This window comes from Puma concolor, chromosome A3 (assembly GCF_028749965.1).
Source record: "Puma concolor isolate L17-30 chromosome A3, mPumCon1.1.hap2, whole genome shotgun sequence".
In the NCBI taxonomy this organism is placed as follows: domain Eukaryota; kingdom Metazoa; phylum Chordata; class Mammalia; order Carnivora; family Felidae; genus Puma; species Puma concolor.
Genome location: NC_141669.1, coordinates 51,948,695 through 51,972,995, shown reverse-complemented (window position 1 = coordinate 51,972,995; position 24,301 = coordinate 51,948,695). Strand labels below are relative to the sequence as shown.

Below are 24,301 nucleotides of genomic sequence, written 5' to 3'. Positions count from 1 at the left end.
GACTGAGCTCCTCGTCGGGCTTTGTGTTGACAGCATGGAGTCTGCTTGAGATTCTCTCTCTCTGCCCCTCCCCCATTCATGTTCTCTCCCTCTCTCAAAAATAAATAAATAAACATATAAAATAAATAAAATTCATTTAAACTTCACACCAATGATACAAAGTACTTTTATTATTATTTCTACTTTACAGATGAGGAAATGAAGGCACAGAGAAGTTAAGTAACTTCTTCAAGGTCATACATTAAGTAAACAGCAAAAAAAGGCTTTGAACAAGGCCATCCAGCGCTAAAGCCCATAGCATTTAAACACTATGATAAACTGTCTCTCAGAGCACATAAACAGTTACCCAGCATGATTCCTCATCCTGAAACCATTATTTCTCCCATACTTCCAAGTTCCTTCACAGATTGTTAATATTAATAATTTTCCAACCTGGTCTCTCCGTCGGCTTCCTACCACTAATTGTGTACAGCTAACTGCTGGTAACGACCCCTAAGAAAAGTTACCTCTGTATTGTCTTCTTTCATAGAATGTCTGTTTAGCTCTGATTCCAAAATAAGTGTTTTAGGCTGGTAGTTTAATAATGCATAAGTGTCTTGTAATCCTTACTATCCCAAAAATGACGAATAAAGACATTTTCCTTTTTTGAATTTATTCCCTCATTTTTAATCCAGTGAACATTATTAAACCCTTATTGTGTAATCGTTTTTTTTTTTTTCAGGTAAACTCACCACCCCAAAATCAAGAGTTGCATGCTCTAACAATTGAGCCACCAGGCACCCCAATAATGGCATTTTCTATACAGTAAAGGAAACTAAACATAAAGAAAATGATTCAATAGCTATCTATATTTATATGCGAAGTTTGAAAAAGAAAAACAGCCCTGTAACCAATAAACTAAATTCTAGACCTATACATCCTCCATGAGCCCCTGAAAGTATAACCCAAGATGGCTTTCTATAAAAGATGTGCTTTTAAGACAAATATTTCTTCAATGATAAGGTTAATGTTACAGAAATTCTAGTTTATAAACGTCAAGAAATAACTGTAAATAGAGATTTGTGAGTTCTTTGTAAATTTATTGCTTGTGGATGATGGTCACAAATTTAATCTCATCCATTTCTCTTTCTAGAGAAGAAAATCAGAGGCTTAGTATAGTCAGATTAAAAATCTTACAATTCTAAATATATAGGCAAGGTATATTATCAGGCTGTGTGGAAAACAGAAAAATATCAAAACTAAATATGACTACAGAATGCAAGGACATAATCAGGAAGAAATGATACATCAAAATATTTTCACAACGTCCACGTAAGGATACATTTAATTGACCAATACCCTCTGGCCCACTGCTAACCTTTCCAAAATTATTACTGAACTGAAATACTTCATTCCACAAATATATGAGGTGCTGGGCATTATGTGGGTAGAATAATGAGATCAAAATGGTGAATGAACAAAACAGTCATGGTTCCTGCTTTCATATATTAAACTAATAATTATACCAGGTCAATTGTAATATGAGCTACAAATAAGTATAGGTTGCTATAAAAATTATTAACACAGGTATCTAAAGAATCTGGTTCCCCTGATATTAATCACTCTCATGATATCCTGTACTTATTACATATCTCTATTATGGTTTAAGAAGACTGGGGCGCCTGGGTGGCTCAGTCAGATCAGCACCTGACTTCCGCTCAGGTCATGATCTCATAGTTAGTGAGTTCAAGCCTTGCGTTGGACTCTGCACTGACAGCTTAGAGCCTGAAGCATGCTTCAGATTCTGTATCTCCCTCTCTCTCTGCCCCTCCCCCACTTGTGTTCTCTCTCTCTCTCTCTCTCTCTCTTTCTCTCTCTCTCTCTCTCTTTCTCTCTGATAAATAAACATTACAAAAAAAAGAAGATCTAGCAGAAGTTCCACATTTGGATGTGATATAGAAGATTAAGAAAGACCACCGCTATCTTCATCACAACAAAAAAGTCAGGTCTAATCTAAAAGCTATATTTTCCTTCAATGTCCACAAAGTATAATTAGCACACATACATAAATGTATACCTGAATTGCGCACCATGACAAGCCTTTGAAAGGTGACCAAAGGGTAGCAGTCACTTTCATACCTGAGGCCGTTTACTACTCTGGGTACAGATGGATACAAGACTGAAACAGTCAGAGGCTAAAAGGCTTTGGTGAGATGGAGAGAAATTAGCCAAACCATTAACAGTATGGGCTGCTATGACAGTTTGGAACCCTGGAGAACCCCGAAACAAAAATAAATGAATTGATGCAATAATTCTCCCCTACAAGAATTCTGCTCCATAAGAAATGGTGAGGGGGGTGCCTGAGTGGCTTGGTCAGTTGCGCTTCTGACTCTTGATTTCAGCTCAGGTAATGGTCTCACAGTTCATGGGTTTGGTCCCCATGTAAGGCTCCGCACTGATGGTGAGGGGCCTGCTTGGGATTCTCTCTCTCCCCCACTTCTCTCTGCCCCTCCCCTGCTTGTGCACATGTGTGCTCTCTCTCTCTCTCAAAATAAATTAAACACACACACACACACACACACACACACACACACACACACACACACACAAAGGTGAGGGCAGGGCAACTGGGCAGCTTAGTCAGTTAAGCATCCCACTCTTGATTTGGGCTCAGGTCATTATCTCATAATTGTGAGATCCAGGCCCCTATCGGCTTCACACTGAGCATGGATCCTGCTTGGGATTCTCTCTCTCCTTCTCTGTCTCCGCCCCTCCTGCACTCAATCTCCACCCCTCCCCCCAAAAATAAATAAGCAGTTATAAAAAGAAAGAAGAAAGAAAGAAAGAAAGAAAGAAAGAAAGAAAGAAAGAAAGAAAGAAAGAAATGGTGAAGACAATGCTAGAAAACAGAGACAGATCTTGCAAATTCTGCAAGGGGTTTTGTTTTCAGGGCTACAGAAACTCAATCCAAAAAGGAGAAGAAACTAATGATGAAACCAGCCCAGCTCAAATCCTGTTAAGATCAGAGATAAGCTCCTGGATAAAAGTTCTGGAATTTTAGAGTTGGTCTTCTGGACAAAGAGATTCTGCAGTATCATTTGAAATCAGAAGTAATTTGAAACTAATTAAAACTGAGACTCACATTCAGCTCACTCAAGAAATCTGAATGATCTATCAAGCAACTAGGAGTTGCAGAAGAAGAAAAAGAATGAGAAAGGAGGCATATTGAAAGACATAGTGGCAAAATCATCTCCAAACATGACAAAATATTTCAACCCACATATCCAAGAGCTTTAGTACCTCCCACACAAAATTAACACACACATTTAACAACATCAGAGTCATGGGGTGCCTGGGTGATTGAGTCAGTTAAGCGTCCAACTTTGGCTCATGTCATGCTCTCACAGTTGGTGAGTTCGGCCCCCGCGTCGGGCTCTGTGCTGACAGCTCAGAGCCTAAAGTCTGCTTCAGATTCTGTGTCTCCCTCTCTCTATGTCCCTCCCCCGCTTAGACTCTGTCTCTCTCTCTCAGAAATAATAATGAATAAGGTTTAAAAAAAAGAATATTAGATCAAATTGTAAAGTCCAAAGATAAAAAGAAAATCTTAAAAACAACCATGGAAAGAAGACAATACATTCAGAGGAACAAGAATAATAATGGCTTATTTCTCTTCAGAAAACAATGGAGGCAGACAGTGGTATGACATCTTTAGACTATCAACCTACAAGTCCATGTCTTAGAAAATATATTTTGAAAACACAGGTGATAAAAATACTTTCAGAATAATTTTAAAACTATTTTAAAGTATTTTAGAAATATTTTTAAAAGCCAAGAAAATGCCACACCAGCAGATACACCCTAAGGAAATGCTAAAAGAAAATTTTTCATGCTGAAGGAAGATGATGCCAAAGGGTAACCTCGATATGTAGAAAAGAATGAGAAGGCCTGAAAATGGAAACTACGTAGTGGGTAAAAATAATACAATTTTTTTTCTTGAACTTTAAAATATTATTAAATGTTCAAACACACAATAAACTATTTTAGGGTTAAAACAGGTGTATAAGTGAACTATGTGGCAACAACATCAAAAAAAAAAAAAGAGAAGATAAACTATTTTACGCTGTGGTAAGATTCTTAAATTACATACAAAATGATATATTATTCAGGGTAAACTGTGATACATCAACAATGTACACTGTAGTCCCCACAGCAACCACACAAACAAACCGTTGGGGGGAGAAAGCTATACTCAAGTAAAGCCAGTAGGGAAATAAATCACAATACTAAAAAAATTCGGTCAAGAAGAAGGAAGGAAAACATGAAAAGATGAGCAAAAAATGAATGAGACAAACAGAAAAACAATAGCCAGCATGCAGGCTTAAATTCAACCACATCACTAAATTCATTAAGGTACACTCCAATTACACAGATTGTATCAAGAGCCAAGAAGCACCTATTTGTTGATTCAAAATGACACATTTTAAAATAAAGACACATGCCCAGATCTTATTTTCAAGATACCACTCAACACTAAAGGGAAGTGGGCCCCTTGGAGAAATCAATGATACCATGGTTAAGTAAGGAAATGTCCCAAAATGTGACAGGAATGCACCAACAAGGCATAGGAGCTAGTCTGAAAGGTTAACACTCCCTACATCTGGGACAGTCTGGCATCAAAAGGAATGAAGATAGTAAAGGAATGAACCAATTGAATTAAGAATCCGTGTGTTTTAGCTGATGATAGATGATAAACAGGTAGACAGACAGACAGACAGACAGATAGAAGATCGATAGCAAGGAAGAACCCCTTAAAATAGAATGCCAAGTAATATTTCTACAAGGAATTAAAAAATCAAAATTAATTAAAAATCATAAACCAGTAATTATCAGAGTAAAAACTGATTCAGACAAGAATTTTTTTTTTATTAAAACAAATTTTTTTAGCATTGATTTTTGAGAGAAAGAGACAGAGTGGGAGTAGCAGAGGGGCAGAGAGAGAGGGAGACACAGAATTGGAAGCAGGCTCCAGACTCTGAGCTGTCAGCACAGAGCCAGATGCGGGGCGTGCACTCAGGAGCAGTGAGATCGTGACCTAAACTGAAGTCAGATGCCCAGCTGACTGAGCCACCCAGGCGAGCCTCCAGGCAAGAATGGATACTGTAAGAGGGAGAAAGGTGAAGAACATCTAACAACTAACAGAATACATAGTCTCAAAGTATTTCAACAAAAATACAAACATAACTTACTATAAAAAGAAAATGATAATGATAATTATAGAGGGAGAACACACAATATGTTAACCAAGTAATCAAAATTAATATAAACCATAGGACTTATAATATTATACACACACACACACACACACACACACACAGATACATATATAGAGAGAAACAACTAGGGAGGGAAGGAGGGAGAAAGAGAGAGACAGATGGGGGGAGAGAAGGAGTAACAAAGCAAACACACAAAAAATGGTAACTACGTAAAGTGGTAAATATGTTAATTAAAAGTAATTGTATTGTTTCTTAATGTATGTGTATATTAAATCACCATACTTCTTTGCCTTAAAAAAATCATGTTGTACAACCTAAAAAAAAAAAAAAAAAAAAAAAAAAAAACGAGCAACTAAAAACAAAGGAAAAAAATTAGTTTTAACCATTCCCAAAGCCCTTTATTTCATCATTTATCTCTTCATGTGTATAAGTTTCTACCCCGTATACTCCTTCTATGTAAAGAATTTCCTTTTATTTTATGTCTGCAGAAAGACTACACACGTCTGTTGGCAATTAATTATCTCAGCTTTTGTTTGGCTAAAAAAAATTCACTTTATTTCTGAAAGTTGGTCTGTTGTCTATAGAAATCTTGCTTGATTTGTTTTTCTGATTACTTCAAGCATGTGGCTCCACTGTCTCTGGCTTGCATAGTTTTGGACAAGTCTCCTGTAATGCTTTTCATTACACCTACATATAGCATCTTTTTTTTTTTTTTCTAAATGTCTTTAAGGCATTATGTTAATTTTTATGTTCACTTATTTGAAAATGATGTGTATTTTTCTTTGCTTGCTTTGTTGCTATCGCTTTGCTGTTTATCTTAATGAGGTTCTCAAAATCTGGAGTCTCTGATTTGATGTCTTTTATTATTTTTGGAATACTCTTAGCTATTATCTCTTAAAATATTTTCCCCCTGTTCTCTTTATCTTCTTCTTGGCCCCTCAATTATACTGTTTGTAACTGCCCCACAGATCTTGGGCACTTTATTCCTTTCACCTTTTTTTCTCTTTGTGTGTCAGTTTGGGAAACTTTCATTGACCTATCTTCAAGTTCCCTGACTTCTTACTTCAGCTGTGGCAAGTCTACTGATGAGCCTCTCAAAGGAAGTCTTCATCTCTTAAAAACAGTTTCTTATTTCTAGCATTTTCATTTGACTCTTTCTAAAAATGTCTGTTTCTCTACCAAAAGTCCCTATCTATTCATGTATGTGGTATTTTAAAGTCTCTAACTTTAAAAGTTCTATCATCTGGGTCATCAGAGTCTGGTTTGTTGACTTCATTGTCCCTTGACAATAGAGTTGTTTTTAATTGCTTGTTTGCATGTCTCACATTTTTTATTGAAGATTGGATTTCATATGTAAGACATTAGAATCTGAGGTAACAGTATTTATACTTGGAAATGACCATGTTCTCCTCCTGTTGGGCCATTTGCATAAGCAGGAGTTGAGCGGGGTTTGGGTTTTGTTGTTCACATGGTTATCTTCAGTGCGTCACAGATTTCAAATTCTCCTAATAATTGCATGGGACTGGTGTGGGTGCTGGAATCCCAGAGGGTTTTTCATAAAGTTCCTGTACCACCCCCAGCTCTCAGTTATACCTGTGTGCCTATGATATAGAATGGATCTTTCTCTACATTCTTGCCCATCAATCAGTGATAGATTGCAGCCACTTGTTATTCAGCTGCTGCGAAACTATTAATGGAGACCAATGGAGTTTCTCTGTTGTCCTGGCCAGCTTCAGTCTTGGGTAGGCCCTGTGTGCCCAGTTCTCAGAAGCAGAGCTTGCTCAACATCCCTGCCATCCTTTTAGTGGCAGCCAACTCTGCTTTATATCTCCAGTGGGTCTACCACAGTTTTCTGCCCTCCCCCAGTGTTAGAAGACCTTTAATAGTATCGGTATGATCCTAGGCACAGGACTGTTTTCTGCCTTTGTTCCAGGGTAAAAGGATGTTTTTCCTTCAGTGCTTCCTGTGCAAAGAATGGGCCTTTTCCTGTACCCTGCAGAGAGACAGAGCTTGCTGTCCTTATTCCAGTGATGCAGTTCTTGATCTGTGTAAGTGAAGGGTCCAAACCATGGGGGTGGGGCTTCATGCCTTTCTCACAGCAGTGGCTGATCCCCTTTCTACACACCTGCAATATCATGGAGGATTCTTTCCGCTGTCTTATTCAATCCCCAATCGTTCTCAAGGGCACCCAGTAGAGGTCCATGGAAAAGAACATATGAGGGAATGTTCTGGATCTCGGACTCACAACTAGAGGTTCCTTACTAACATGCCAGTTCCAACTAAGGTTTTACCAATCCTAAGGCTCTGATTGATTTCCTCCTCACTTGTATAGTATCTACACCTTTCTTTCTTGATCTGCCACAGGTATGGGAATCTGTGCATCATGCTACTCTCCTTAGAGGGGCCAGCCTCATCTTAGATTTCAGGGCAGTTGGTCACCCTGTAACTTCAGCTGTCTGATGGGTTCCAAAAAAAGTTTTCATTTTGTAGTTTAATTGTTTTGTTTATTTTGTTCATTGTTAAGGAGGAAGCAATACTCTTTCCAGCTTTCTATATTGTAAACAGAAGGAGTATCTCACAGTAATTTGCTTTAAAAAAAAAAAAGTCCTATGCATGTGCATGTATTCACATGCAAGAACGACTAAAAGAAAAAGATTTCCCATATATAAAGAGTGGTTATCACTATGTGTTAAAATTTTGAGTCTTTCAAATTTTTTCTTCTTTGGACTATTCTCTATCTCCTAAATTCTTTACATACATCTAATTTTATAACTTAAAAGAATCTGTGTGTGTGTGTATGTGTGCGTGTGTGTGTGTGTGTGTGTGTGTGTGTATTCTACTTTTTAAGTCCAGCGCAAGTGCTAGAACATTATTTTACCAAAGAAATGCCATTTATTTGCTTACTTTTAAAAGAATTTTCTTTCAAACAGAGTTTTGCGTCCTCAGAATTCATATAATTCAATATTTCTCGTGTTATTCAGCATCCTCTGTCCAATGTAAAAGGGAAATTCTTATAAGAAAAAGAGTTTGACTTAAGAGAATAATTACCCTTAAGCCTTCATAAAAATGTCAGTACAGCAGTTTTTCTTATTTTAAGAGTCTTGTGTTTAAGAGAACTACTTGTTTTTATACATATTATTTTTTTAATGTTTATTTATTTATTTTTAGAGAGAAAGAAAGAGAGAGCATGCATGCACATGCATGAGTGGGGGAGGGCCAGAGAAAGAGAGAGAGAATCCCAAGTAGCTCTGCACTGTCAGCACAGAGCCTAACACAGGGCTCAATACCATGAACCGTGAGATCATGACCTGAGCCGAAATCAAGAGTCAGATGCTTAACCAACTGTGCCACCCAGGTGCCCCTATATGTTATGTTATATCCCATATTAGACAGCTATGATTGTCAAAGTGGTCTCTGTCACTCCAAGTTAGAAGGTAAATATAGCCTAGAAAATAAGGTAAATGTAAACCAAAGAATAAAGGCACCTGTAAAATCTTCCCAAATCAAATTTTTTTAAAAAATTATTTTAGAGGTAGAGAGAATGCAAGTGGGGTAGAGGGGCAGAGGGAGAGAAAGAGAGAATCCCAAACAGGTTCCATGCTCAGCACTGAGCCTGACATGGGGTTCAATCCCATGACCCAGGGATCATGACCTGAGCCAAAATCAAGAGTGGAATGCTCAACTGACCGCACCACCCAGGCACCCCTGAATATTTATTTTTAATTGTCAATGTTAAACATAACAAAGGGAGTTTTCAGGCAAAAACTTGATATATTCAAGCAAGAAAAAAGACTTTTGAACAATTTACTCAACATTATCCCTTTATCATATTGCCTTTCCTCCAAAACAGGATAGAAAGAGTCATGATGCAATGAACTTGTAATATTTTCTATATGGTAACATACGTATCAGTACCCTAGAGATCACTCTCAGTTATTAAGTCATTCGGTGGTAGTGGTAGAGAGGGTGGGCCCTAAGGGGTAAACAACTTTTGGCTTATAACTTCCAAAGATAATCTCATTTCCATGAAATCAACCTCATTTTCAGAGAAAAGAACAAATGAACTCTACAAACCATGCTTCATTTGTTTAATTAGTAAGAATGATTATCAAACAAGTTACTCAAACTATTTTCCAATTATATTTACTTTCAGAATTCCCTGGCATGCCATACATTCCATCCACTCATTCTTTTTTGTTGTTGTTGTTTCTTAACTGACTGAGCTGGTGCAGGAGATGTTGTGCTGAACAAAACATTAAATGTTTCTACCCTTCAAGAGGCCTTTTCTAACATCCTTAATTTGTCTCAACATTTGGTTCCTATGTTGATGCTCTGTCTCTCCATGATAGCGCTTATCACCAATTGTTCAGTTCCTCAGATTATACACTCCTTGAAGACAGGGACTGTATTTTCAGCATCTTAAGGTCCTCACTACCAAGTACAATCTGACAAATGACAGATTACCTATAACATGAGGTGAATAAACCAGCAAATAAACAAAGGAGCCTACAGGCTAACACATAGATAAAAGGAGCCTACAGAAACACCACAGATACAAGGAGAGCAATCAAATCTATGAGCAGCTTTGATCAACAGTATTCATAAGGTACAGAAAGAGCACAAAGGAGTCAGTAGATCAACTCCATTAGGGATGGAGGTGGTCAGAAAGCCTCCATTCATTAAAGGCTTATGATGAGCCTTGAAGGATGGTAGAAGACAGGAGCAAAACCACGGAAAAAGTGATTTTAAGTAGAGATAGAGTCAGGAGAAAAGTCAAGTCTAAAATAGCATCTTATGATCAGAAAATACCAAATAGGTTGTTAGGACTGAGGCATGGACTGACACGGAAATTAGCATGGGATACGAGCCAAGAAGGATACAAGGGAGACTAGGTCAAGGGGTGAGGGAGCAGGCAGATAGAGAAGTACATCAGGTTAGAGTTTGAACTTTATGCTGTAGGCCATGAGGAATCCTTGGAAAGGTGAGCATGTAAAGTTAAATGATAAGATTTGATTGTAGAAAAATTACTCTAGGGAACATATAGAATAGAATGAGGAGAAAGGGTAGATGGTTGGGAAAGCAAAGTCAGACAAATAAGAACAATTAGGAGACTATTAAAATGGCCCAAGTCAATTATAACTACAATGTGAATGAAAGCAGCCACACTGGGGAGAGAGAACTTTAAAGAAAAAAGGAGTGAAAACAAACAAACACCAATCAATATAATTTTGTCACCAACTGGATTTCCAGAGGCTCAGTTACAAATGAGCCATTTGTTAAATGGGAATAATTAACACTTACCTGCAAGAAACATTATGACAATTATCTGAGATTATGCATGTAAAATACTAACACAGTGAGGCCAAAGTGTAAGAATTCTAAACACTGCAGTAATTGTTTTGTTGAGGCTGATGCTGATCAGATTTGAATCCTGGCTTAAACACTTAATCTTGTGTGACCTTGATAAAGTTATTTAACCTCTCTCGGCCTCACTTTCTTCCTCTGAAAAATGGATTACACTTTCTAGGGCCTCATAGATTAGTACTATTATGAATTTTACAGACATTTTTAATACATTTGTAAAGTGTTTACAAAAATTAGACCAATGCTTAAAACTTTGTTTTTAAGAAAAAGTTATTAATAGAAAATAAGGAGTTGGAATGATTCTTAGATTTCTGGCTTGGGTGAATGGTGGTATCATTCACTGAGGGGAGAGGACTCCTTTGAAAGCCAATCATGATGATTATTCTCCCTCAAATTCTTTAAGATGAATTAAGTAGTCTTCTAGGTGTTCTGCAAGTAAATTAAACATATTTCAACACTCGCCATCGTATATTTTCATGCCTAATATCCTCAGTAGATACTGACAATATCTGGGGGCAAAGAACTGTGTCTTTTACTTCTGCAGTCTCAGTAAACAGGATGTATCTGCTACATAAATAGGCTCAGAACATGTTAGTCAAATAATTTAAAGGAGATATGGACACCTTTAACAAGTCCAGAGGATATTTGGAAAGAAGGGTATTTCCAAAGGATTTTATTTGCTACTCCCCTAGTGGCCTTAACATTTCATCAAGTAGAATGTAAAAATTAATATACTATTTTCCAGTAAATTCTTACTAATAAAAAATGTTGAAATGCAAATTTATAATGAAAATAGAAAAAAAGCTAAGTAATATAAGCAAAACATTATTCACAAGTTTCCAACTTTCACTTTTACCATGATTTTATCAATATAGCAGTACTGTGCTGTAAAGGGCTAATATTACGACTTTCATAATCAGCTGAAAAGAGTATCCAAAGGTTTTCAGAATATTTCTGCACATAAGACTCCCAGTCTCAGTATCTGCAGCATTTCCACTGTTTCAGACATACCTTAGGTGAAGATCTTCTGAAAACTTCAGGCAGGCATAGATAAATTCCTTAATTTGGTTGTAAACTTTTGGCACAAATTCAGAGAAAGGAAACTTTTTTGGAAATGGCTGCTGTAAATGCAAAGAATTAGTGAAAGTAAGTCACAAACTAACATATGCTGAAGATACTTAGAAATTAATTAAAATGCAAAAGGAATTTTCTTCCACATTGCAAAGTGTCTACTTAACAACCTCAAATTTAAGAAAGTGTTTCCAAAAGTTTCCTGACACGAAAAAAATAAGCTATAAATTTAACTAAATAATAATTCAAATGTCTTTCCACACATGAAGGGATAAAAAAAAAAAACTGTGGTAAATACCCAACAATAAAAAGGAATGAATTATTGCTACATATACCAACTTAGACACATCTCAAAAGCATCACGCTGAGTGAAAGAAGCCAGCCTCAAAAGGTTACCTACTGTACGATTCCATTTATATGACAATCTGGAAAAGGCAAAAGTAGATGGACAGCAACCAGACTGGTTGCCAAAGTCTGGGGGTTAGGGTTGGGAGAAACTGATTTAAAAAGGAGCAGCATGAGACACCTGGATAGCTCAGTGGGTTAAGCGTCTGACTTTGGCTCAGGTCATGATCTCACGATTCATGGGTTTGAGCCCTGCATGGGCCTCTGTGCTGACAACTCAGAGCCCAGAGCCTGCTTCAGATTCTGTGTCTCCCCTCTTTCTGCTCCTGCCCAGCTGGCGTTCAGTCTCTCTTTCTCTTTCTCTCTCTCTCTCTCTCAAAAAATAAACATTAAGAAAAAAAATCTAATAAAAAAATAAAAAGGAGCAGCATGAGGGAATTTGGGGGGATGATGGAACTGTTTTGGTATCATTATTATGGCAGTACATACATGAATCAATGCGCTGTCGAATTATATACCAAGAGAATTATATATTATATAGCACAGGGTAATTTTTACTGTACGTGTGGGGGAGAAAATGTCCTAAGAGTATGATAACAGTAAGTATTTCAAAGTATAAACCAAATTGGAACATGCCCAGCAATACCCTTAACACTTCGACCCCGAAATCATATGCTGATTTTCAAACAGGAACTTCTGTTCTTTTAAGCCCCAAAACCGTTCTCTGGGGGTGTTCTAGAGCTCTAATGCACTGAGTTGGAGGTAATGCCTTCAATGAAACTGAGAAAATGAAAGCTTTGAGAGTATGCCAAATCAAACAGAGAATTTTATTTCACAGTATTCCTCACCTTTTCCAGCTCTATGTCTTGGAATGGGAATTGGCCTACCACCTTTTTATACATCTCTTCACTTGTTACTGGTATAGGGCTGTAGTTGTCAGAATCAAGTATGTTTCTAGAAATAAAATGAAGGAAGGGTGGGCTGGTTAATCACTGCAGTGATTACAAGTAATTTTCAGGTAAACTCAAACAGTCGTGTATACAAACCACCAAAACGAATGTTTTCTAGTTCCTATTCTATTCCTCTACAATGAAACCATTCATTGCAGGTAAAAATACCTTTGCCAGAAGACACAAAGAAAACTACTCTGAAACAGAGGGAACACAGTTATGAACATGATCTCACAGTATTTGAGATTTACAGAGGAGACAAAATTTTACAGCGACATGTAGAAGCTGTAAGGCAAATGGGTAGTAAAAACAAAAGGATGTGTGTGCTCCAGAAAAAAGCAAAGAGGTTTCATTTGTTTTGTTTTTTTTTTTAAGAAAATACATTTGATTATATTATTTAATCCTGTATTAGTTCTGTTCTAACTTTCAAAACTGGCAGATGAAGAAAAGTAACTTCTATGATAGACCCAAATTATGTTCATTTACTTCATCTCTTATTCTGTATTAAGGATGAACTTGAACTTCATCCAGAGGAACTGACTCCTTAACTAGACTGGAGTTTCTGTAAAAGCATAGACCAAACTACGAAAATCAAAACCAAATTTACTGAAGGGATCAGATCAGACACTTTTAAGACCATGGACATATCATGTTATGAATTTTCAAGGTTTGTAGAGACATAATCCTCCCCCAAATACAATTGTACCATTAGTAATATTAAAGGAAAAATGTAGTATCTTATAGCTAGAAAAATTTAAAAACAGGGTAAGCTTATCTGGGGACAGGCTATTGCAATAAGCTGGAAGATCACATTAAATAAGGGAATAAAAGTTCAAAAGAAGAAGAAACTCAAGTGATATGACATGAATTGTGTGCCAAGAAAATAGTCTAAGGAGATATTTGTGAATGCAAGGTGTAACAGGGCAATAACTGTCTATTAGTGTACACATGATATAATAACGATTTAAATAACGTGTTTCAAACACTGGATTGTAATACACCTCATCTCTATATGTAGAGAAGGAAAAATTTGAGGAACCACATAAGTAAGTCTTCAAAAAAGTTTCCAAAAAAGCCTACATTACTCAAAGGGGTTCAATAGCTACCACCCCACAAGTGAGCTATATAGTAGGCATGATCCTCAAAGAGGAAACCAACAAATATATTAAGAAGACTCAAGATGATCTGGATGGTATTCAAGGGGGGAAAAAAAAAGCCAAAATGGGATCTGGGGAGTCTCCACATAATAGACATGATACACTGAGATCAGTTATCTTGGGAACTTTATTTGGGACATCTCTTCAATTTGCTTGAATTCTGAATCATAACCTGGATCACAGCTATAATAAAACAAGCCACACATACTTGTTGCTTATAATATTGAGAAGCCTTATGTATAAACATGTGTGTACATACACTAGCACATGCACGTGCACACACACGACAAAGATAATTTCTCACCTGAAAATACCTGCCCACTTCTTTAGCAGAGTTTCACTATACTGATCTCTGATTTCTAACAGCATGTCAAAAAGCTGATTCACAGGAAAACCATACACCTGAAACAAAATAAGAAAACAGCTTCATTTTATAAGGTGATTTTTTTTTTTCAACATGAAAGAGATCAGGCACTGAAAGATATTATCATATTCTGGTCAAAGATTTAAATGAAAGCATGACAGCAGCATGTTTCATTCCCACTTCATGTCTAGTGCTTATCTCAAGAATCAAAAGATACATACCAAAATATTTAAGCTAGTCAGAAAAAAATAAACAGATGATAATTAAAATCAATATATACTGGTACAATGTCAGCTAAGTCCTCCCTGCAACTCATCCTGTACCCTTAGCAAATTTCAGGAGTAGGGAGGGAAATGTGATAGATCTCCCCACATCTGGCTCTGTGCTGACAGCGCAGAGCCTGCTTGGGATTCTGTGTCTCCCTCTCTCTCTGCCCATCCCCTGTTCACACTGCCTCTCTCTCACACAAAAAATAAATAAATAAACTTAAAAAAAAAAACAAAAACACCAAAAAACTCCAAAATCACTCAGGCACTGTATCTGAATTAAGGATATTTTAAAAAAACTAAGGTAGTGGGTGGTTCAATTAATTGACTTGCTCTGAGCAAAAAAAGGGGGGGATTGGAACTATTTATGAGAATATAAATTGGTCAAAGTGATAACAATGAAATGCTATAAAAAGATTAAAAGATCTAGCTCTAGGAAAAGAAGAAACACAACTAAAAACTAAAAGGCATTTATTAAGCTTAGGTAGACAATGAAAAGATTTACACCTGATGAATACTAATCTAGAAAAGTTTATGTAAACAGAAATCACAAACCTGAAGTGTGTCAGCAAAAAGCACAATGAGGTTCTTCAAATCTAACACAAGGTTTGGATCAGAGCAGTAAGACTAAAGGAAAAAAAGACAATGAGGAAAAACACTGTAATTATTAAAAATAAAACTAAATTTTTAATTTATTTAATTGTTTGATGATTCGCCTGGTAAAGGCTCTCCAGAAAGGGTCTAACCCTTTCCTGGCTCAAGGTAACACCAGATTTAGGCAGGAAAGAGCTGAGTAGAGACTCCAGTAAACCATGATCTATATTTTTAACAGTTGGAAATTTGAAAACATATTTCTAAATAATTCTTCAGTCAAAACAGAAATCAAAATTGATATTGCATATTATTTTTAAATGAACAAAATGTAATACTTGATATCAAAGCCTATGCAATGTGGTTAAAGCAATTTCAAAATAAAATTTATATTTTTAAATGCAAGCAGAAAACACACAAGACTGAAAATAAACTAAGCACTCAATCCACAAAGCTAACTCAAAAAGCCAAAATAAATCATAAGTACAAGAGAGATAAAAATTGATCAAATTAAAAGCAGAAATAACATAGAGACATGAAAAATTTGATCCATGAAAACAAAAGCTCGTTAAAAATATCAATAACACAGACAAATCTTAGTTAAGTCTGATTAAACAGCAAAAAAAAAATGAAATTAAGCAACAACACAAGGAATACAAAGAGAAAACAAACCTAAATAAAGAGGAAAATAAAAGTTACAAATAAGGTCCATACATAATCTCTTATCAGTAAAACTGAAAACTGAAATGACATGGAAGGTAAGTTATGTGCGCACGATTCAAAGATGTATACATGTTACTATGTGAAAGTTCAGTAATTTTGATATTCAAATTCTCTTAATTACAATTTGGTTACTTCCTGTCTGAACTCTCAATTCCTGAAAGAGGCATACTGAATTCACCCATAACGGTACAGTTCATCAATTTCTCTTATTACTAACAGTTTTTGTTCTATACATATTGATGCTTGCTTGTCCTCTATAAAAAGGCTATTCTCTTTTTGGTGAGTTAAAACTAGAATAGTACAAAATATTCCTTTCCTTTCCCATTTAATGGTCTTCAAATTCAATTCTATTTGCCTTCGAGAATATTGCCATTTCTGCTCCTCTTACCTTATTTTCACTTTTTTTCATACTCACCATAATGCATGAGTATGTCTCAGTAACCAGACTATAAAACTTCCTAATTCTTTGACATTTCCTTTGATTGCTGACGTATCTGAACCTACTCCATCTTTTTTTTAAAAAAATTTTAATGTTTATTTATTTTTGAGAGAGACAAACAGAGTGGAGCAGACAAGGAGTAGAGACAGAGGGAGACACAAAATCCGAAGCAGGCTCCAGGCTCACCTGTCAGCACAGAGCCTGACACGGGGCCCAAACTCACGAACCGCAAGATCACGACCTAAGCTTAAGTCGGACGCTTAACTGACTGAGCCACCCAGGTTCCCCATAAACCTACTCCATCTTAAGTTTCCCATTTACAATGATTGCTTCTTTTTTATTCCATGTTTTTCATTGGATCTAGTTCTTTTTAATTTTCTTACAGTGGTTATTAATAAGTTATATACTTTCTTCCCGCTGTTTATATGAAATAATCTAGAGTTTTCATTAAAAAACTTTTTAAACATTAAGTCTCTCTCCTTCCATATGGATTCTTTAAATTTTTTTTTTCAACGTTTATTTATTTTTGGGATAGAGAGAGACAGAGCATGAACGGGGGAGGGGCAGAGAGAGAGAGGGAGACACAGAATCGGAAACAGGCTCCAGGCTCTGAGCCATCAGCCCAGAGCCTGATGCGGGGCTCGAACTCCCGGACCGCGAGATCGTGACCTGGCTGAAGTCGGACGCTTAACCAACCGTGCCACCCAGGCGCCCCCCATATGGATTCTTAATAGCATTAAACTTTACAAATAATCAAATAGCTATTTAGATTTATCTATGAGTTTTACTCATTTTTTTGCACACATTTTATTTTAATCCTATTCCATCTTGTATTTTGGATTTTTCATTTTTTTGTACAATACCAATAAAACAGGAGAGGTAAAGCATAAACTCTGAATCCTCATGTTTGAAAATGCCTTTCGTTTGGCCTCAAACTAAAATTCAGCATTTCTGATGTGAAAGAAGTGTCTGCCTTCATTTACCCTGCTTGATACTCAATACAGCCTTTCAACTATGGGAATCTGGAAATTTCCTTCTTTTAATTATTTAATTATTAAAGTCCTCTCCTTTGTGTCTATCCTTCCTTTCTAAATCTCAGTTAGATACGATAAAAAATGAGCATCAGGGGCGCCTGGGTGGCTCAGTCGGTTAAGCGTCCGACTTCAGCTCAGGTCACGATCTCACAGTCCGTGAGTTCGAGCCCCGCATCGGGCTCTGGGCTGATGGCCCAGAGCCTGGAGCCTGGTTCCGATTCTGTGTCTCCCTCTCTCTCTGCTCCTCCCCCGTTCATGCTCTGTCTCTCTCTATCTCAAAAATAAATAAACGTTAAAAAAAATTTAAAAAAAAAAATGAGCATCAGCTATCCATCATGTTTCTTAACTTTCCTTTCATATCTTCCATCTCTTTATTTGCTCCATATTTGGGGATATATATTTGACTTTGTCTTCTTGATTACAAAATGATAGTTTTACCTGTTTAATCTATGAATTAAATTTCTGTATTCAGATAATCAGAGATTCCTAAGAAAGCAACGTTTATCTCTGGCTTGTGTGCTTCCTTTTCCTCCTTACTACACTTTTTAAAAATCAGGCCCTGGGCTGACAGCATGGAGACTGGTTGGGATTCTCTGTCTCTCACTCCCTCTCTCTCAAAATGAATAAACTAAAAAACAAAAAACAAAAAAACACTATCCCAGTACAACCCTTGTCCACCTACCATAACAAACTGAAATGTTCACTATATATAATATCTACGAAACATGAGGTTTTTGCCACATGGAATTAATTACATTGTTCCATAATTTTGAATCTTAAAAAATACCTTTTCGGTATTATCAGATGATCTGTTTATATTATTAACAACTATATTAGCAGATCATCTGATGTGGAACCATTCCTGATACAAACTCTCCGTTGTATTAGCATATAATTTTCTAATATATTGCTAAATTTGAATTCCAAGTGAGATGGATCGGGTCAGATCTCTATCATGTTTTGAAATCAGCATTGAGAATACTACACATATTAATACCTGAAATATCGTATCTTTCAAAATGTTTCCAATTTATGTATTGACTAATAATTGAATCAGAAGAAGAGTAGTTTGAAATATGACACAGAAAGTTAGAAAGATATATATAGATATCTATAGATATATCTATAGAGATATAGATATATCTATAGATATCTATAGATATAGATATAGATATAGTTAGAAAGATATATAGATTTTTGATAAACAAGTAGCATAATCAGTTAGATATAGTGTTTCTTTTTGAGATTTGATGTTTCGGTTGTTCTTATTCTAGTTTGCTTTGCTGGGTAATATAATACTATAAATAGAATTAACATCAGTGGCGTCAACTACTCTGTCTCATAATAAATAAAATGACTGTAAATGTATGTGATGCAGAGGTGCTATGTTTTAATTAATGTTTTATATGTTTTAATAGCCTTGTTGAGATCTAATCCCTATACCATACAACTCACCTATTTGAAGTATATAATTTAATGGTTTTTAGTTTTTGTATATTCACAGACATGTGCAAACATAATCACAGTCAATTTTAAAACATTTTTTCATCTCAAAAAGAAAACCTATGTCATTTAAATTATCCTCCTAGCTACTCCCAGCCCAAAGCAACCACTAATCTACTTTCTGCCTCTACAGATTGATGCTGATCTACTGGAAAGAAAACAGGTATTTTGTTATTTGTTCTTCCATTCAAAAGAATATACAGCATATCTACAAAGAAAGACTCCATTAAGATTAATGTTCTCCAGAGATACACATTTCAAACAGTATGCTTGGAAAGTGTCCTCCTCTTAATGATACCAAATACGACTGCATGAAGAAGAGAGGGCAGTTCCCTGCTGAGTGGTGTAGATCCGTCACATCTCAAATGTATCAGTCACAGAGAAAAAGTTAAGAACCCCTGCTTTACAAAAAAGAAATTGCTTGCAAGGAATCTAAGTTTTCTAAAAGAAAAAGCTTTTCCCAGGAAAATAACCGAATTGGTAAAATCATTGACATGGACAAATATAAAATAAACAAACAAAATCAAGGACTCTTCTCCCTAGAATACAGTAATATTAGTTAATAAATATGATTGGGGGCAAAAAACTTTCCTAAAAACATTACCTTGAAAAAAAAACATAAAATACCAAAAATAGGACTTATGGAAAGCATATAAAATACCTTTCCAAAATACATGAAGGCAAATAATTAAGAAAAATATATATATTCCTGGTGAAAAACACCAAATACTGAAAAAAAAATTCCATTTTAATTTACAGATTCACTGCATAATAACACTATAGTTCAATTTGGGGGAGGGAGGATATTGTAAGTGGTAAAAGGGATGTGACAAACTGATTATCAAATTAATCTGGAAGAATGAGAACATAAATAGTTAGCATGTCCTAAAAAGAGGATTTTAGAGAATGTACATGTCCTATATGAAATTAAACCATACTATGTCAAATATAATAATCAAAAAAATGTTACATTGGTTCAAGACAGAGAGGAAAGGGGGGTGGGGAATCATAGAGCCTAGCAAAAGATCTTAGTATTTATAAAATCTATTATTTTTTAAGTTTATTTATTTATTTTGACATGGGTTGGGGGGGCAGGGAGAGAACAGGAGCAGGGGAGGGGCAGAGAGAGAGAGGGAGGAAGACAATCCCAAGCAGGCTCCCTGCTGTCAGCACAGAGCCTGACTCAGGATTCCATCTCCTGAACCATGAGATCATGACCTGAGCTGAAATCAAGAGTTGAATGCTTAACTGACTGAGCCACCCAGGCACCCCTATAAAATATATTATTATATGATAAAAGTAGCCTCCGAAATATGTTGGGAAGAGAAGGATATTAAGGAACAATTATGTCCCCACAAAATTCATATGTTAAGGCCATAACCCCCAGTGTAGCTATATCTGGAAATAAAACTTAGATAATTAAGGTTAAATGAGGAAAGGTCCTGATCTGATGGGATCAGTGTCCTTAGAAAAGAAGTACGCGACAGTAGGATGCCATGTGAGGAAAGGCCATGTGAGGACGTGATGAGAACACAGCCATCTGCAAATCAGCAAGAGTTCTCACCAGAACCCAACCAGAAGCATGCTGGCATCCTGATCTCAGACTTCCAGCCTCCAGAACTGTGAAAAAATACATGTCTGTTGTGTAAGGTACCAGTCTATGGCATTTGATTATGGCAATCTGTGCTGAATAAAGTAAAAGATTAACATGATAATGTTATTGTAATGTTACTGGAAGTGATGTGTAGTTTTAAAAAATAATTAAAGATAAAATCCAACTTCACACTCTATATTAAAATAAACTTTTATTTGTTTGTGATGCGTATATTTAAAAAGTAGCTACAGAAATACCAAGATCAAATATAAACAAATAATTAAATATTCTTTCGAATAAGGAAGACAAATTATAAAGTTAAAAATCAATATATTTACACAAAAATTTAAATTTCTATAATGCCTTGGAAAAGAAAAGCAAAGTTAGAGACACATAAAACTAAAAAAAAAAAAAATTTGCGACCTATATATCAGACTAGAGATTAACATTCAGATTAAAGGTTAGCATCCATATTTTAAAGAAATAATACATAATAAAATATTATAAAGCTATTAAAATATAAATGCAATGCATATGAACAGGAAATTTTTAAGAAGATATATAAATAACTAAAAACATCTGAAGAGAGTTTAAAAAAAATTTTTTAATGTTTATTATTTTTGACAGAGAGACAGAGAGCAAGCAGGGGAGGGTCAGAGTGAGAGGGAGACACAGAATCCAAAGCAGGCTTCAGGCTCAGAGTTGCCAGCACAGAGCCTAATGCAAGGCTCAAACCCAAGAGCTATGAGATCATGACCTGAGCCGAAGTTGGACACTCAACTGATTCAACCTACTGAGCCACCCAGGCACCCCCCGACCTTTTTTTTAATGTTTATTATTTTTGAGAGAGAAAATATCTGAAAAATTTTTCAATACCGGTATTAATCAAAGAAAAACATGTTAAATTAAGATATAATTTCTGACATATTAGATTAGGAATGATTTTTTGTTTTTAAATATAACTTTCTGTGCAGTAAACAGAATAGGAAAGTTGGCATTCTAAAAGATGATAGTCAGAGTGGTGCTAAATGGTACAATATTTTAGCAAAGCAAATTAGCAATATGTATCCAGAGGTTAAGAAATGTACAGATCCTTTAACTCACTAATTTCACATCTAAGAATTTATTAAAATATAAAAAATATAAGAAATATATTTTATATTTTTATATTTTATATTTTATAATATATTTTAATATATTATAATATATTTTATTTATTATATAACATAAGAAATATAAAAAATATTTTTATAGAAGTTGGTTAAGTGTCCAACTCAGTTTCAGCTCAGGTCATGATCTCATGGTTTGTGGGTCTCAGCCCCGCATTGGGCTTTGCACTGACAGTGCAGAGCCTGCTTGGGATTCTGTGTCTCCCTCTCTCTCTGCCCCTCCCCTGCTCGCTCTCTATCTCTCTGTCTCTCAAAATACATAAATAAACATTAAAAAAAATCAATATTTTTATAAAAATATTCACTGTAATGTTTATAAGAGCTAAAAAAGATACATATGTACAATGGAATATTACGCAAGTATATGTTAAAATTAATATAGATTGATGAGACATTAAGTGAAAAACACAGCTTGTTTTTGTTTAAAATATATATTGTATATTATATTTTCATACACAAGAATATTTTTTTAAGATACTCATTTTTTAATGTTTATTTATTTATTGATTGATTGATTGATTTTTTAGAGAGAGAGGGAGACAGAGAATCCCAAGCAGGCTCCACATTATCAGTGCACAGTCCAATGTAGGGCTCGAATCCACAAACCATGAGATCATGACCTGAGCAGATGCTTAACTGACTAAGCCACTCAAGCACCCAGAAAAAGAATCTTTAAATTTACATATTAGAAAGCTAATAATAATCATGCCAAGGATCATGACCAAAATTTGTTACTATCGATAATCATATTTTCTTAGAATAAACATTACTTTGTAAGTTAACATTTACATATAACGACACACCATGCTAAGGGAGAAGATAAGACATTAAAAAAAATTATCTTAGGACAACAGATACACTGTTGCAAAACAATAAAATGAAATCCATAACCATTACTTAAATAAAAATAAATAACAAGTGGTAGTATATACAAAAATGTGTAAAACTCAAGCCATAACATAGTTATGAGACTTTTTTTAGTCTCAGAATAGGCAGAAACTTTTAAAAAGTATGTTTAAATTTGCCAAACCTTATTATGACAAAAAGATAAAATGGTAAAAATGTCAGATAAAGTCCTATGCCACTTATGAACGATGAGGGAAATTTTAAAATAAGATAGATATATAAACAGGCAAACATTTAACATTTCTAAATACCAAAAAAGAAACCGTAAATAAAAATAAAAGGAGAAAATCTTTACAATGCATTCAGTGACATACCTTCTTTGACTTCAAATTCATATTTATTTATTTATTTTGAGAGACACAGAGAGAGCAAGTAGGGGGGTGTCAGAGACAGAGTGAGAGAGAGAATCCCAAGGAGGCTCCAGGCTGCCAGCACAGAGCCTAACGCGGGGCTCAGGCTCACAAACCATGAGATGATGACCTGAGCTGAAATCAAAGAGTTGGGCGCTTAACCAACTGAGCCACCCAGATGCCCCTCAGATTCTAAACTCCTATACTAAACATATACTAAACAAACCCCTATACCTTATTACTTGGATGCCACAAAGGCAAAGTAATCATATCCAAATGTTCAAACCATCACAGGGAAAGAAACCATAAACCTAAGCATTACCTTGATATGCTTTTAACTTACCTTTTATATCTAATCCACCAAAAAATACAGTTAATCTTACCTCCTAAAAATCTCTCCAATTAATCCACATCTCTCCATATACTCTTACCCCTTGTTTCAGCTATCATCACCTCTTGCCTGAATACTAGACTAGCCTACTAATTGTTCTACCCACGTTATTCTCATCCCTCGTCCATAATTTAGCCAAATTGACCTTCTCATTCCAATTTATCCTACCCCCACAATGAACACATACACTCCATTCAACCCAGTGCTTTAAGCATCAAATAGGTCTTAGATAATATGACACCTATCTACTTTTTTCTTTATACTTCATACCACACTTGGCTAACTTTCTACATTCTATGTTCTACCCACTCTGAACATTTTTCAGTTCCCAAAAACAGCTACAATCCCTTCGATGACAGATTTTACACATGGTATTTACTCTGGAACACTTGCTGATGAAGAGATAAGAAAGCTGGCGGGTCGTGGATATCTTGTTTCTAGCTGGCACTATATGGATATCAAAGCCACTTACTGAAATACTCTAAATGCTAAATTATCTTCTATTATTAAGTCCTCACTATCATTCCTCGAACAGTTCAGATAGAAAAGTACACCCAAAGCCCTTGTACTACCATGCCTTATACCTAGAATTCTCTTTAATTGATCTTTGCATACATAATGACTCCTCTGCATAAAGAATGCCACTTCTGATCAACTAACCAAAAGCAGGCACTGTGTTGTCCTAATCTATCACTGTCTCAATTGTACTCAACTGTATTTAACTGTAATTTAACTGTATTATGATGATCTGATATTCTTATTTATTTATTGGGACCCCCCCCCCCCGGCAATTAAAATATAACTTTCTGAGAGGCACCTGGGTGGCTCTGTT

The 24,301-nt window shown here is 35.6% G+C and overlaps 1 protein-coding gene across 8 annotated transcripts in view; it reads right to left on the bottom strand.

Moving 5' to 3' along the window:
• The window catches only part of EXOC6B (exocyst complex component 6B), a 618,440-nt gene that overhangs the window by 273,631 nt on the left and 320,508 nt on the right, over positions 1 to 24,301 (bottom strand). For 7 of the 8 annotated variants that reach the window (XM_086700860.1, XM_025932555.2, XM_086700859.1 and 4 more), the window contains 4 exons: positions 15,325 to 15,396; positions 14,444 to 14,541; positions 12,881 to 12,986; positions 11,628 to 11,737 (listed from right to left, as the gene is read on the bottom strand). In XM_086700860.1, coding sequence (XP_086556986.1) covers positions 11,628 to 11,737; positions 12,881 to 12,986; positions 14,444 to 14,541; positions 15,325 to 15,396 — 386 coding nt within the window. The remainder of the gene's footprint in view (positions 1 to 11,627; positions 11,738 to 12,880; positions 12,987 to 14,443; positions 14,542 to 15,324; positions 15,397 to 24,301) is intronic. The other variant, XM_086700857.1, reaches the window with a different exon arrangement.